Here is a 17,017-nt window from a genome sequence, read left to right as displayed (position 1 = left end):
GTACCAGCTTCGGTAGACTCAGAAGATGTAATCCTATCCATCAAGTCCAAGTCTACGGACTCCATGGTGTACCAGCAACAATGTTAGTTGCCTTATGGATTTACTCATTTATTTCTCAAAATAACCCTACGAGATAAGATTTATTATCCCCAGGTGAGAAAAGTGAGTTCAGAGAAATTGCCCCAAGGTTATAGAGTTACTGAACAGAGCAGTTGGATTGTAATGTCCTTCAGAGCTCTCAAACCTGTCTCACTGGCTTGTCTCAAGATGAAAAAGTTCATCGTTTTAGTTAGATCAAAATTGGGTAATAGTGTTCATTCCATTCTCTGTCAGGAGATCTAGGTTCATGTTTTGCTTTGCCATTTATTGGGTGACTTACAGCTATTCCATTTTTTTTACTTGCTAAACTGGGGGGAAGGATACTCCCAAGGATCACTCTTCCAGAGCACAATGTATGGACCATGGTGCCCACTGCTTGTCACTTTGTATTGTAGTCAGTGTTTGTCCATTTCTCCGGTAGACGGCTTGAAGCCCAGAATCTTTTTAAGTCTTTTTGTTTCCGGCATTACCTACAGTGCCCTACACACACTGGGTGTTCGGTAGGTGCTTTCTGCATGGATAGATGTTTGAAAGACGCCATTCACTGAGCTTGAAGTACCGTTAAAAAGAGAGTCATGAGAAAACATAGAAAAATACTTCCATTAAGAAAACAGAGTACTTGACAATATGAACTATTATAAAAGGCCTATTTAAAATAAAGAGTTCATTGAGAACAGTAAACTAGAATGACTGATTTTCCTATCTTTACCATTTGTATATTCTGCTTGAGATGCATGTTTCATTCCCTTGGGTCTGGCAAATTAGTTCAAATTGAGTTACTTATTTAGTTGGAAACAGTTGTAAATAGTATTACTGTACTATTGCTGTTGAAGTCTTTAGGTAGCAATCATTCCTGGTAAGTTTTAGAATACATGAAGAGGAGCTCAAATGTATAATGTTGGGAGAAATACCTAGCCCAGGAGCCAGAGACAGGATTCTAGCTTCAGCAGACTCTAACTAGCCCTTGCCTTTCTGGGCTCTTGCTTCCTTGACGATGACACAGGGGTAGACATCTCGATTTCCAAGGTCCTGTTAGCCCTGAATGTTCCATGATAGAATTCTAAATGTTTATGAAAGTGACCAGAATGATAGAACGTCATCTTCAGCACATTAACAAGTATGTAAGAAGGTTATCTGTAACAGATATTTAAATTTTTTATTATGAATATTTTCAAATATCAAAAAACCAGAGGTTTTTTTCCTATGATAGAGTAACTCCCAGATTCAGCAATTTATAATATATATTTTTAACCTGGAGGCTTTTGTCAACCAAATTAAAAAGAAAAACTTTTCCCAATTGTAGGCAATGCCACAAAACTACCATTGCAGAGTTAACTTTGGGGCAGGCTAAATTAAATCCCATCTTGCTTTTGGTAGTATTTTTGGTGGGAGTCCTTATTTTTAACTTTGTTTTGAAATCATTTTCGCCTTACAGACAAATTGCGAAACTAGTACAGAGAATTCACTTATATGCTTCATCCAGCTTCCCCTAATGGTAACATCGTCCCTCACCACAGTGCTGCATTTATCAAAATCAGGAAATTAACACCAATAAAATACTATTAACTATTAGGGGTGCCTGGGTGGCTCAGTTGGTTGAGCGTCTGACTCTTGGTATTGGCTCAAGTCATGATCTCATAGTTCGTGGGATCAAGCCAGCGTCAGGCTCTGCACTGACAGAATGGAACCTGCTTGTGATTCTCTCCCTCTTTCTCTCTGCCCTTCTCCCTCTCACGTACATGTGCTTTCTCTCTCTCTTTCTCAAAATAAATAAACTTTAAAAAATACTGTTAATATTATTTTACAGATCTTGTGTGAGTTTCCTCATTTGCCATACTGATGTCCTTTTCTGGTCATGGTCAGATTCAGGATCCAGTGCTATATTTTGTCCCTCTAGTAGTAGTCTCCAGTCTGTGACAATTATCAGTCTTCCTGTGTTTTTTCATGATTTTAACAGTTTTGAAGACAACTGGCCTATTTAGAATATATTTCAATTGGGTTTGTCTGATGTTCTCCACGATTAGATTGGTGTTAAGCATTTTTTTTTTTTTTAAATACCATGTAAGTGATGCCGTGCCTTATCAGTTCATCATTATCAGGAGGTACATGATACTGATGTTAACTTGGGTCACTTGGTTAAGGTGGGATCTGCCATGTTTCTCCTTTGTAAAGTTGCTATTTTTGCCTTACTAAGTATCTCTTTGGGAGGGATCTAACTACTAGGAGACCATGCAGGTGTCTTTTGCATCACATCTTCACACACTGATCCATGAATGTTTTTTTTTTTTAAGTTTATTTATTTTGAGAGAGAGAGCACAAAGCGGGGTGGGTAGGGTAGAGAGAGAGAATTGGGGGGGCAGGGAGAGAATCCCAGGCAGGCTTCACATGCTGTCAGCAGGAGTTCAATCCCATGAACCATGAGATCATGACCTGAGCCAAAATCAGGAGTCGGACATTTAACTGACTGAGCCACCCAGGCGCCCCTGATCCATGAATGATATTTCCATGCAACAGTTATTACTGTAGGATTTGCCTAATGGTGATTTTTCTATTTCCACTGTTCCTTCTACAATTTAATTGGAATTCTGCCATAAGGAAGGGCTGCCTCTTCTTCCCTGTTTATTCAGTTATTTATAATAGTGTAGAGTCATTGGTATTTATTTTATTCTGTAGGTTATTATTCATTGCTACTCTTACTTTGTTGGTCAGATTGTCCCAGATTTGGCCATTGAAAGGTTCTTAACCTAGCTTTTGTGTCTTTTCAACAGACATCCTTTTTTTTTTTCTTTTTTTAAATGTTTATTTTTGAGAGGTGGGGGCAGGGCAGAGAAAGGAAGACACAGAATCCAAAGTAGGCTCTAGGCTCTGATCTGTCAGCACAGAGCCCGACACGGGCCCTGAAGGAACATGTGGTCATGACCTGAACTAAAGTCAGACCTTTAACCCACTGAGCCACCCAGGCACCCCCCTCCTTTGTTTTTTAAGCACTTCCTTACTTTTAGTACAAGATGCTCTAGGCTCATTTTGTAGCTTCCCCACCCTAGGGGTGGAATCAACCATTTCTCCAAGGAGCTCTGATTTCTTTTATTAGAAAGCAGTATTTAGAAACCAAGATCTGGGTGCCGGGTATACTCACACTGTGGAACGTTATTGCTTCTTAACTTGACAGAGCTGGGAAATAGATGTACCACAGAAGGCACGTGTACACAGCTTTACGTGTTCTCTATTAGCTGTACGTGTTCTCTGTTAGTCCGTATGTCTATTAAGAGCTAGGAGCACATACTGATTGATGCCTGCAGTTCCGATCCAGCACCTCATGTTCATCCTTACCTTCTCCCTTCACTTCTTTAAAACTGCTTTCTCCAGCAGTGAGAAACCTCTCTCTCCTATCCACGATGTATTTGTTTATTTGCTTAATTGTAGTTTACACAGAAAGTAGTTTCAAAGTTGCTAACCCACACCCCTGCAAAAAACATACTTCGTAAACGCAGGAAGTATTTGTGTAGAAGTTCCTGTAGTCACCAGCCTTATAGCATACATTGAAAACACTGTTTTCCAACTTAGGTTAGTTCTGTGTTCTCACTCCCTTCAGTGTGGTTATGTTATTTATTTATAACGCAGTTATGTTCATTTGTTATGTTTGGATGCCATTTAGGGTCACCCCCCCCACACTCCAGTTGCTTTTAACTATTTATTTGTGTTTGGGGTAGATGAAACAGTGCCATGGTTCTAAACTAAACAAAAAGATATACACAGAAGTGTTATTCCCCTGTCCTCTGTACTAACCGGTTCCCATTTCCCCATTATTTCCACCTTCCTTCCTGCCTACCTCCTGTAGGTCACCAGTCACATTTCTTCTTGGTTTATACTTCTTGTGTTTCTTTTGCAGAAATGAGCAGGTATCTGTATTTTTTTCTTTTATGTCCCCTTCCTTTTTGTACGGAGGGTAACATCCTGTCGATGGGTTTTAAAAAAAATACTTGAATAATTATCTAACTTTGCTTTTTCTGTTTCCTAATATCTTAAAAAAGGGTAATGACTAATCTTTTGTCTCTCATCTTGTTAGATTTTACTTTCTGGTAAGTTTAGAGTAAATGGTTTATTTTTACTTTTTTCATCCAAAAGCCCTATTTGGTTTTCTGGAACAAATCAATTTTATAAAAACATATTGTATTTTCACTTACCCCTCTTTGAAACAAGTTCACTGTGTGTGGGAGGAGGACAGAAGGTTGACTTAAAAGTGGTGCCTGTCAAGGGCACCTAGGTGGCTCAGTCAGTTAAGCATCCAACTCTTGATTTAGGCTCAGTCATAATCTCATGGTTCATAAGACCGAGCCCCACGTCGGGCTCTGTGCTGACAGTGCAGAGCCTGCTTGGGATTCTCTCTCCCTGTCTCTCTGTCTTAAAATAAACAAACATTAAAAAAAAAAAAAAAAAAAAAAAGTGGTGCCTGTCAGAAACCACAAGCACTTTGTTCTTTTAAAGTCTTCTCAGGTCTTTACCAGCTTGCCTTTTTTCATAGCATCGCCCGTAACACTTAGATTCAAAGCCAGGAAGAAATCTCCAAACTAAAGCCAGTCCTGCTGTGAAGAGAACAGGAGACAATGATGATCCATTACAATATATCATTATAGGGGAGCCTGGGTGCGTCAGTCGGTTGGGCGTCCAACTTTAGCTCAGATCATGGTCTCATGATTTGTGAGTTTGAGCCCCGTGTTTGGCTCTGTGCTGACAGCTTGGAGCCTGAAGCCTGCTTCAGATTCTGTGTCTCTCCCTCTCTCTGCCCCTCCCCCACTCACACTCTGCCTCTCTCCAAAAATAAATAAACATTAAAAAAATTTTTTTAAATTATATCATTATAGACACAGAAGAGTTACAAAGTGTCACTTCTGTGTGAAGGTATAGTGGGTAGTCAGGGAGGGGCACACAGGCTTTGGAAGTGATAGATGAATTTTGAATCTTGGAATCACTAAGTGATATTCTTACGACTTTAGACAAGTTACTCAACAACCATGGGCATCCAGTTTTCCCATCTGTAAAACGGGAATGATCTTCTCCTATACACACACAGGTTGTCTGGACAGTTAAATGAAGAAAGGTGCTAGTACAGGATGGAAATTACATTTCTTTTTTCTACCCTCTATATTATGCTTATAGAATTGGTTTTGCTTCCTTAAAATAGATTTAAGGAAGGAAATCCTCGACTCCTCATTCTCTTATATTCTACATCCAATTCATCAGCAAATCCTTTTGGCTCTACCAGGGTTGACCTGGAACTTACGATTAATTTGCCTCTGTCTTTAACAACAGTCTTCAGATTAATTATATGTCTTCTTAGTACTAATCGTGCCTAAATCCTATTTCTCCAGGATGTTTGGTTGGTTGGTTTTTGAAGAATAAAGTTACGGAATGAATCAAAAAAGGATTTTACTCACTTGTGATCTTTTGCTTCCTTTTAATTTGTTTGTTGTGGAAGAGAGAACTTACATTAGTTGACAGGATTTATTCTTCCTCAGAGAAATGTTTACCCTCTCTTGTCAGGATCCTAATAATTGCAAATCAGTTTTTAGCTTCTGTTGTGCTTTTTCTTATGTCAATTAAGATGACCATCTTGTAATTCTTACTCAGTGTTCTTTTTCCATTAAAAAAGCCACAGGGTTCTAAGGTAGTCCAGTTGACATTGTGATGGCGACTGATGCTTTAGTCACTGTACTTTAGTTGCCAGCCATGGCTGCGTTGTCACTTTTAAGCTTAGCTTTCTTAGAAATTGAATCTGACTGACATAAGCCTACCACTCCTCCTCCCCTTCCCCAAGTCACCCGTCTTACACATTTTTTGATTGTTTACTTCATTGCTTGGAGTAGACACATCCACATGTCGGCTGTATGTAGCTGTCTTGCCTCACAGTGCTTTCAACCACATCTGAGTGCAAGGATGCAGACGCTTGACAGTGTTTTCAAATGTGAGCCTTTCAGCAGAGCCGTCTGCAGAGTTCGAGTTGTGGGAGTACCCTCCCTCTTCCCTCTCACCTCTTCCTCTCCAGATCCCACTGAGTAAGATGGGAGAGGGGCTGGAGAATGACTTCAAAAAAGAGTAAGGAGGGGGTGCCTGGGTGGCTTAGTCAATTAAGCATCCAACTCTTGATTTCAGCTCAGGTCATGATCTCAGGGTTTGTGAGTTTGAGTCCCACACTGGGCCCTGCGCTGACAGCACGGAGCCTGCTTGGGATGCTCTCTGTAGCTCTCACTCTCGCTCGGTCTCTGTCCCTCCCGCACGCACGATGTTTGCTCTCTTTCACTCAAAAATAAACATAAAAAGAAAGAAATCCATAGCCATGCTGGAAAATAGGGAGAATGCAAGAAGTGGATTAGAAATTATGAAGAATTTCTGGAATATGTAAAGTAGATAAAATTGGACTGATGGAAACTAGACTCAGGGAACCCAACTCAAAACAGGTGTAGAGAAGATCTCTGCAGAGGTACATACCATTCTTCTCAACAAGCTTGGGCAGAACTCCAAGCTCACAGTCAGCTAGCTGGTGCAGGGGAGCCAAAGCAGGCTATGGGGCAATCATCTGGGTTGTTATAAAACAATATGGAATAGCTGGGCCAGTAAGCTTTAGTAACAGTACTCAACTTTGGCTGAATTTAGAATTACCTGGGGAGCTTTTAAAATCCTGATGCCCCGACCAATTAAATGAGAATCTTAACTCTCACAGGCTGGAACTCCAGGCACAAGTTTTTAAATTCCCCAGGTAATTCTCATTTGCAGCCAAGGGTTGAGAATTACTCTATAGGGTCTGGCTATGTCTTTTGCTCGCAGGCTAAGGCCTGGAAGGCCAGATTTCTAAAATAAAATAGGGATCCGACTCAGAAGACTGTGTGTCAAGATTTGGGCTAGAGGTTGAGGATATAAAGTGTCTTTGAACTGGTTTTTTTTTTTTTTTTTTTTTAATGTTTGTTTATTTTTGAGAGAGAGACAGAGTGTGAGCTGGGGAGGGGCAGAGAGAGAGAGGAAGACACAGAATCCGAAGCAGGCTCCAGGCTCTGAGCTGTCAGCACAGCCCGACGTAGGGCTCGAATTCATAAGCCATCAGCTCATGACCTGAGCCAAAGTCGGACACTTAACTGACTGAGCCACCCAGGTGCCCTGAAGAGAACTTTTAAAAATACTTGTCATTATCTTTCGAGATGTTTCATGGGACGTTAAGTTAATAAGTCAAAAAACCAGCCTCTGTGAAAAAGGAAAAAGAGGATAAAGTTTCTGGAAATTAAGAATATTATTGGCAAAATTGGAACTCAGAGCAAGGGCCAAAAGGCAAAATGGACAGTCCCAGAATTCTGAATTGATAATATAAAAAAGTAGTCAAGAATATCTCAGAACATAGAGCAAAAAAAAAAAAAAAAAAAACAAAACCCAAAGATACAAACGGCAAAGAAAGAAGGTGGGGATGAAAAATCAAAGCCCATTTGAATCTAATCAAACGTGATAGAAGAAAATTTCCTAGAGAAAATAGAAGAGCCTTAAGATTGAAAGGACCTTGGGGTGCCTGGGTGGCTCAGTCGGTTAAGCATCCAACTTCAGCTCAGGTCATGATCTCATGTTCTGCGAATTCAAGCCCCATGTCAGGCTCTGTGCTGACAGCCCAGAGCCTGGAGCTTGCTTTGGCTTCTGTGTCTCCCTCTCTTTCTGCCCCTCCCCTGCTCACACTCTGTCTCTCTCAAAAATAAGAACATTAAACAAAAAAACAACTTAAAAAAAAAAAAAAAAAAAGATTAAGAATGCCATACAACAGTAAAGAGTGCTTTTTCACCTAGGTGCATTCTGGTGAAATTTCTTAATTCCACAGCTTAAAAGGAAATTTTGAAGTGTTCCAGGGAGGAACAAGCCTTGTGCAAAGAAAGGAGAATCAGAATGACGTCAGATTTCTTAACTCATGACGCTACATACCACATGACAATGCTTTGAGCATTGTGACTATGAGTATTTTGACCCCAGAGTTCTGTATCCTCAGCCAAATCATCATTTAAGTATGAGAACAAAATCAGCTTTTGGGAATATGCAGACTCATGTCCTTTTTGAAAAATATACTATAGGATATACTAAAACATCACAAAAAACAAAACCAAGAAGTAAAGACTTCAAGGCATAAGAAACATTAGTGAGCAAAAAAGTAATTTCCATAACATGTCAGTGAAGTTGGATACATTTATCTTGAAAGATCTCTGAAATGACATAACTATAATGGTAAAAATAATAATGGCTTAACAGTCTGGAGCTAGGTTTTCTGAGTCATTTAAACAAAATGTGCAGATGGGAAGTGGAGAGGGGAGGCAAAATCATCCATAGTTTTATTCCAGGGGACGATTTTGCTGATTAATTTGTTAACATTGATAAAAGTATATATACCTTTAAGTGATTTGTTTAAAATTTAATGTTAGGTGCTAGGAAGAATAGCATGTAGAACTTCCAAACCAGAACTTGTGGCTCAGTTGGTAGAGTTTGCAATACTTGATCTCAAGGTTGTAAGTTTGAGCCCCATGTTGGGTGTAGAGATTACTTAAAATAAAATCTTAAAAAAAAAATTGGGGGGCAGCTGGGTGGGTGGCTCAGTCAGTTAAGTATCCAACTTCAGCTCAGGTTATGAACTCATGGGTTCAAGCCCCATGTTGGGGCTCTGTGCTGATAGCTCAGAGTCTGGAACCTGCTTCGGATTCTGTCTCCCTCTCTCTCTGCCCCTCCTCCACTCGCACTGTGTCTCTCAAAAATAATAAACATTTAAAAAATTAAATTAAAAAAACTTTCTTTGGAGTGACGTGAAGAAATAGAAGAACAAGGAAAATTTAATCAATCTAATAAAAGTTATAAAAAAATAACAAAAGGTTATATAGAAAACCTAAAATAAGATGGTAGGAATAAAACCAATCATATCAGTATTACAAAAATATGGATGAGATAAAGTCACCTATTAAAGGCAAAAATTCTCAGAAGTTTAAAACAACCACAAAATCTAGCTATAAATGTTCTTTATAATAATATATATAATAAAATATAATAAATATCAAAAACAAAATGGTACTGAAAATTGGAAATAAAGGAATGATTTCATGTATGCACATGTTGAGATCTGATCAAACTATGAGGCTTTTTTGGTTTTGTTTTTCACATGCTTCTGAAGTATTTATGAATGTCCTGGTAAATTTTGTCCAGTAAGAAAGAGCAAATTCTTGAAACTGCTTTATTATGTGTTCTCACAAAATAACGTAGTGTGGTACTTGCTCTAAAATGGACAGTGTTTATTCTTTCAAATATCTTGAATTTATATGGCTGCTTCTAAAACAGTAGCTTCAAGTCTTCAGGTAGAGTAAAATCTTAGTAAAAAATAGTCCTTTCTGTTATTAAAAAAATACAGCCAATGGATCATTTATTTTAGAATAGTATTAAACAGGGGCACCTGGGTGGCTCAGTCAGTTAAGTGTCCGACTTCAGCTCAGGTCATGATCTCACGGTTTGCGAGTTCGAGCCCCACGTCAGGCTGTCTCTGGTGACAGCTGGAGCCTGCTTCCGATTCTGTGTCTCCCTCTCTCTCTGTCCCTCCCATGCTCATGCCATGTCTCTCAATAATAAATAAATGTTTAAAAAATAAAAAAATAATAATATTAAACAAAAGCTCCATATCAGTGAAAAATTTAAATAGCCCTTGCAAGTTGTTAAAAATAGGAGTACTAATATATTCAAAAAGGAAAATTTCTATAAGGAGTGAAAATTACTACCATGTTCCTTAATGCCCTGTTTTCAAATTAATTGTTAAATACTTACTCTCTGTCCTTGAACTGTGTGGTAGGCACTGAGGTACAAAAGAAGTTATAAGACATTGCCTTTGCCTACATACTTAGAGTTTTATTCACACTGTGACAGCTCTGTCTGTGGAGCCATTAAGCAGTTGCTTGTACCAAAGTTCTAAAACATGTTTAATCTGGCGTAATTTACCACTAATTGCAGGAAAATAATCATAGCTAACTTCCATTTAGATCATCTATGTGTATCCACACATAGGACAATATTTTCACATCTTAGGTACCCTGACATAGGCATGAACGAATGCCAGGTGCTGGGCTAAAAGCTCTAATTCGGGCCCTGATTTGATCCTCTCCACTGTAAGGAGTTAGCTAATATTTTATTTTTTATTTTTTTTAATGTTTATTTATTTTTGAGAGAGGGAGAGAGACAGAGCGTGAGTCGGGGAAGGGCAGAAAGAGAGGGAGACACAGAATCCGAAGCAGGCTCCAAGCTCTGAGCTGTCAGAGCAGAGCCCAACGTGGGGCTTGAACTCACAGACCATGAGATCATGACCTGAGCCGAAGTCAGGCACTCAAATGACTGAGCCACACAGGCGCCCCTAGTTAGCTGATATTCTTTTCCCTAATTCTGTGGATGAAACTGAGCTTCAGGTAATTGAGATGACCGTGCCCAAAGCCACAGTTGTGAAGTGGCACAATGGGACTGGCACCCAGGTCTGAAGAAAGTGCTATACCTGCGTAAAGAGATGCGTGAGGAGGATGTGTGCTGGTGTGGAATTTATTGCCGTGGGTGTGCTTACTATTTAGACTAAGATCTGTAATCCATTTGCATAAGGGCTATTCTGTTCCAGTGGCCAGGGTCCACGCCCGCTCTCAGCTAGCATCTGACCCTCAGTTCTGTAAGCAGTCGTCTAGAGCTGTTTGTTCATGTCTACTAGTGTAAAACGGTGCAGAGGAGGAAGGGAGGCAGTTCGGGGGCACATTTGACCACCATGCTTGATGGGAACAGTTTCTCTTCTAATCGGTGATTAATATGCCTCTCCTGATGTTACAAATCCATCTCTGTTTCCTTATTTGCCTTTTCAGGGGGTCATTAAGAATCCAGTGTCTCTTGGATGTTCTGCTCTATTAGGCAGGCAGAGAGAAACTCATTTTGGCATGAATTAGGCAGCAGAACAAACCCTTGCCATGTGGTAGTAACCTGTCACAACCTGGTTTTCTCTGGCCAGATGACTGGTCTCGTCTAGTAGTAATGCCATTACAACATTCCCATTCAGATCCCCATGACCCAGTAATTGTTTTGGGAAGGAGTGCAAAGCTATCAGACACCAGCTACTATAATTAGAAAAGGGAAAAACAGACACTTACCAGAGCTAACGTCTTTAGGCTGGAGCATTTACAGCACCTTTTTTTTTTTTTTTTAAAGGTTATGGAGCCTCCTTCTCAGTTTTGCTTCCTAAAATACAAATTCTACAGTTTTTGGGTTCTTGCATTCCAGTTTTTGTTACTGCAGTGCACTCTCTTTCCTTTTCCCCCCTATTTTAATCGGAGTACAAATTGCTGTCAGCACATCGAGTTCATGTGCCAGCCACATTCAGAACAGGGTGTTCTGTGCTCTTCAAAACAAAATTGCTCTAGGGCAGTAAGAGAACAATAAGTCAGAGCTCCAGTTTAAGTGATGTTTTGCAGCAGACCCGGCTTACTTGATGTGGTTACACTCGGATTGCGCAGCAAAGCTCGGGTAATTTCATTTGGTTTGACTTCATGGGGAGTTACGTAGACTTTAAGTCAAGGGAAAATGTTCCTTTTTAACTTGTGTATTTTTTTCTTTACCAAAAAAGCCCTAAGTAGAAGCATCCTGTATGTACTTTTATTCTTTTTGGGCACGTCATAGATCATTTACTTCCCGTAAATCATGCTGGTTGGAATTAGCAACAGACCTCCTGAGCCCTAGAGGCTGAGCTCCCAGTGAGTCATGATGGTTATTATTAAATATTTATTAAGTGAGTATTTGCACTAAGAGATGCAAGGTCAAAAGCAACCACAGGTCTTCCTTAGCCAGAGCTGTCACAGTTTTCTTTGGTACCAATTGTTGAGACAATTAAAAAAAAAAAAAAAAAAAAAAAAAAAAAAGCACTGGCTCTGTAGGAACCAGGCAGGTTTGCTTCTGTCACCGTGAAGGGGCCCGACAATGGCAGGCAGTTCATGGCGTTTCTGTGGCCCCCTGGGTGGTGTATGAGTTCTTGTCAGCAGTCTTGTAGAACTTGTCACACCAGTGTTCCAAGTTTAGAAACCAGTTAACAGAGCGATAGCCTTTGCTACTTGTAGACTTAAAGAATCAGTGGGCTGTATACCCCCTGAGTCTATGATACCTTCTCTTACTCTGACATTCCAGATTAAAAGGTAGAGGTTTGGGGGCGCCTGGGTGGCTAAGTCGGTTGAGCATCCAACTCTTGATTTGGGTTCAGGTCGTGATCCCAGGGTCATGGGCTCGAGTCCCAGGCTCTGCACTGAGCGTGGGGCCTGCTTAAGGTTCTGTCTCTTTCTTCCTCTCTCTCCCTTGCTCACATGCTCCCGTGCACTCTCTCTCTCTCTCTTCCTAAAATCTTTTTTTTTTTTAAAGGTAGTGGCTTTATAAGTACATACGAACTGGTGTATGTGTTTGTGCACATGCATGTATCAGTTTAAGATTTTAGGGTACTGTAGATAGTGTTCAGGTCCAACTTAGAAGAGTTAGATTTACCAGAAGAAAAGATTATTACATATATAAGGTAGTAAGTAAGTATAAGAGTCATTGCAGATTTTTACCTTTCTACTAGGTGGCCATAAACATTGGTTCTATCATTTATTGTCTCTCGTAGACCAGCTGCTTTCATTATAGTTTGCTTGCCTTCATTATAATTTTAACCTTTTTTTTTTGGCTTGCTTGCTTCACTTATCTTTCTCAATTATGTTCACTAGTAGCCAATCTTTTTTTTCTTTTCCTAATACGATGGGTTGTGCCATGTAAAGAAAACTTCTGAAATTATTTATGTAATTTTAACATCAAGTACATGCATCAAGCTGAAAACTAGCCTAGGAAACTGACACATGAGCAGGAATCTTTTGCAGAGTCTCTGGATTTCCTGTTTTGAAAACACATTCAAACTTGATCAACCAAAAACCACAATGAATGTACTGATAGTTTCCTCTCCCACTAAATGTACTCTCCTTTAGGGAGGAAGATACTTCTAACAATAAACCTCAGACAGAAAAATCTGTCTGCTAAGTTGTGAGGTAGCAGGATGATAAATCTCAATATTTGAGAGTATTCCACAATTCATGGGCTGAAATTCACTTTGCTCAGCATTTTTTTTTTTTTTTTTTTCTCGTGAAAAGTATCATCGCATTAGTCTATATTAGATTTCCTGGGCAGATTTTAAAATATTTAAGAACATAAACTTTCCAAAACTCTCAATTCCTTTAGAACATCATCTTTTATTTATTTTAGTAAAAATATCTTAAACCTTAGACTCCCTGCAGAACCTCTCTAGTACATGTTTGAAAATAATAAATTTATTTTAAAAATACTTCCAATTAAAAAGAATTTTCAATGTGCTATAAGTTGATTGAGTTTTATTTTATCTAGAGCATTCCAAAAGTGACCGTAATAAAGAAGATCATCTACATTTATGACTGTGGGACATAGAGTGAAATTCCTATATGTCAACCCCACCCCGAGAGCCAGTGTTTTTCTTCCCCTTGTTTGGAGAGTCCCATCCCTCTCTAATTTGGCCCGAGCTTCTCAGACTTCATCCTGTGTCTGTGATGGAAACGCATCAGGATGATATGAATCCTAGTAAATCAGAACAGGGTAGAGAGCTTCAAAGTATAATGTCCATGTGACATTGTGGCTCTTGATGTCTATATCACCACTGTTTACTTTTCAGTGTTTCATTTCTCAGGGCTGGGCTAAAGGTAACCTGATCAAATGATTAACTGCGGAATTAGCTTTGAAGCTGGTTTCTAGCCTATATCAAGAATTCTATCACTGGGCCATAGATTCTAAAATGCTTTGAAGCATTTTAGAGCTTCAAAGGACCTTTGAGATCACATAGTTCAAAAGTAGAGTAAGTTGGACTTGAATTTGTATATCAAAAATCATAATTGTCTCGTGAAACAGTAGAACAGAGTGAGTGATTTTTAGTCTCTCTAAAGCAAGTTAAAGGAGAGAAACCAGTGTTAGAAAAGAAGCATTTTAGGAAATTGTTACATTTGAATCTAGTCCATTACGTTATAGAAGTTAAAGAATTTTCTTTTTTTTTTTAATATATGAAATTTATTGTCAAATTGGTTTCCTAGAAGTTAAAGAATTTTCTTATGAAATACAAATTATTGTATTATTTGGTGACTGTTGTGCTGTTGTATGAACCATTCATTTTTCTTACTAAGTCAAAGACCTAAATGGAAAAGAATGAATATCTTTAATATGAAAAGTAGTTGGAAAGATTCAGAGAATTGTTTATCCTAGGAAAAAAGTCTAACGGATCAAGAAAAATACACATATCTCTATACATTTTTCATATTTTGTCTTGAAGAAACATAAAAGTTCCTTATCTGTTCTGAAATTACCCTGGAAATGAGCTGAGTGTGAGTGAAGTGAGAAATTAGGCCCCAAGAAATTGATCTTTTAACATTTCAGAAGAGGTGGTTAAGTAATTTGATTTATGAAGTTATAGTAGACTAATGATTCCTTTCACACTTTACATTTATCACTCCACTAAGGGATATAGCTATGATACAGTTACTGATAATGTTGGCTTTGGGTTTTCTGTTTTCACTCAAACATATTTGTGAATGAGATTAAGACTCTTTTTAAAAAAAAAAAAAAAAAAAAAGAGCTTTTTTTTTATTTAGTTAGCCTTTGTATAGCTTTGGGGAAATAGCCGTTTAGTTGTTTTTCATCTAAGCCTCTGAAGTCAAGATAGAGTTATAAATGTTTAATCCCTTATATAGTTGATAATTAAATTTGTGGCACCTTGATAGTTATCTATTAAATATTCTATTTCTTGATCCTGTATTATAGGTGAGGAAGTCTCATATGGTAGGTTTAATTTAAACCTGTGTTTCCACTTTGTTTTATTATCCACTAAGCTATTGTATTGATACAGTTCCTGGTAAGTATAAGTTTAAACTTAGAAATAGGATGGCTCTTAAATTTTCAGACTCAGTAGACTAAGTGTCAACAAGACATACCCATTTGTCTCTTGATGAAATGAGAAAGGGGAAATCATTTATCACTTCCCTAAATTAACCAGTCCTGCGGAGCAGCTTTGTTGACTGACCTGTCTCCTCTCCCTCAGTCCACCTGGAAGGCTGCTATAATGGAAGGATGTTTGATTGTAGAGATGTGGTATTCATCGTTGGGGAAGGAGAAGACCATGACATTCCAATTGGAATTGACAAAGCCCTGGAGAAAATGCAGCGGGAAGAACAGTGTATTTTATATCTTGGACCACGGTAAGCAGCATACCAGTTCAGTACATAGTGAAGTTATCTAAAGGACAGGGATGTGTGTGTGTGTGTGTGTGTGTGTGTGTGTGTGTGTGTGTGGTGCTAGTGGTATAAGAAAGTGGTCCACTTTCAGGGCACCTGGGTGGCCCAGTCATTTGAGTGTCCAACTTTGGCTCAGGTCATTATCTCATATCTCTTGGGTTTGAGGCCCGCATCGGGCTCTGTGCTGACAGCTCAGAGCCTGGAGCCTGCTTTGGATTCTGTGTTTGCCTCTCTCTCTGCCCCTCGTCCACTCGCACTTTGTCTGTCTGTCTCTCTCTCTCTCTCTCTCTCTCTCTCTCAAATAAACATTAAAAAAAAAAAAGTGGTCCACTTTCATTCTTTTGCATGTAGCTGGTCAGTTTTCCCAACACCATTTACTGAAGACTGTCTTTTCCCCATTATATATCCTTACATCCTTTGGCATGGATTAATTGACCATGTAAGTGTGGGTTTATTTCTGGGCTTTATATCTTGTTCCATTGATTTATGTGTCTGTTTTGTGCCAGTGTCATACTGTTTTGCTTATCACAGTTTGTAGTGTGTCTTGAAATCTTGGATTGTGATACCTCTAGCTTTGTTCTTCTTTCTCAGGGTTGCTTTGGTCGTGCAGGGTCTTCTGTGGGTCCACATTTTGTGTGTTCCAGTTCTGTAAAAATGCTGTTGGTATTTTGATAGAGATTGTGTTGAATCTGTAGATTGCTTTGGGTTGTGTGGACATTTTAACAATATAATACCTGCAGTCCATAAGCATGATATATCTTTCCATTTGTGTCATCTTCGATTTCTTTCATCAGTGTTTTATATTTGTGACAACATGGATAGACCTAGGGGGCGTTACGCTAAGTGAAAGAAGGCAGACAGAAAGACAAATACCATATGATTTTACTTATACGTGAAATATAAAAAACAGAACAAATGAGCAAACAAAACAGAGACAGAATCATAGATACGGAGAACAAACTGGTGGTTGCCAGAGGGGTGGGAGGTTAGGTGAAAGAGGTGAAGGGGGAATTAACAGGTACAAACTTATGGTTACAAGTCATAGGGATGCAAAATACAGCATAGGGAATATAGTAAATAATACTGTGCTAGTATTGTATGATAATGGATGGTAACTGCACTTATGGTGAGCTTAGTGTAACGTGTAGAATTGTCAAATCACTATGCTGTACACCTGAAACATTGTAAGTCAACTATATTTTAATTAAAAAAAAAACAGGATACACTTGCTTTTTCAATCAGTGTTTTAGTGTTTTCAGTGAAGTTCATGCTAACAGTGGTAACAATTGAATCAGGCTATATGATCATGGAGGGAATTAATGGGCCTTGTAATACCAAAGATTTGCGAGGCTGTTTCCGTGATTGTTGTGTGTCAAGGATAGGACTGACAGGCCATTTTGCTGTTTATTGGTTTGCCTGCCATATTGCCGAGACAGGAAGCTGTTGGCCCTTCTCACGTGATTCTCTTGCCCCCTCTTTCCTTTTCTCCAAATTAAGTGGGAGGCAGTAAAACATGTGAGGGGTGGAAGTAGAAGCATTTGGATGACTTATTACTACTTGAATTTGTGCCACCTGTTCTTATA

At 39.0% G+C, this 17,017-nt stretch overlaps 1 protein-coding gene across 8 annotated transcripts in view; it reads left to right on the top strand.

The window, feature by feature from the left end:
* Positions 1 to 17,017, top strand: part of FKBP5 (FKBP prolyl isomerase 5) — a 118,592-nt gene that overhangs the window by 81,239 nt on the left and 20,336 nt on the right. For all 8 annotated transcript variants that reach the window (XM_078446846.2, XM_078446849.2, XM_078446852.2 and 5 more), the window contains one exon: positions 15,242 to 15,398. In XM_078446846.2, the coding sequence (XP_078302972.1) occupies positions 15,242 to 15,398 (157 nt within the window). The remainder of the gene's footprint in view (positions 1 to 15,241; positions 15,399 to 17,017) is intronic.

The sequence above is a fragment of the Panthera onca genome, chromosome B2 (assembly GCF_046562875.1).
Source record: "Panthera onca isolate mPanOnc1 chromosome B2, mPanOnc1 haplotype 2, whole genome shotgun sequence".
In the NCBI taxonomy this organism is placed as follows: domain Eukaryota; kingdom Metazoa; phylum Chordata; class Mammalia; order Carnivora; family Felidae; genus Panthera; species Panthera onca.
Note: the sequence above shows the minus strand (reverse complement) of the source record. Positions and strands in the feature narration are given on the sequence as shown.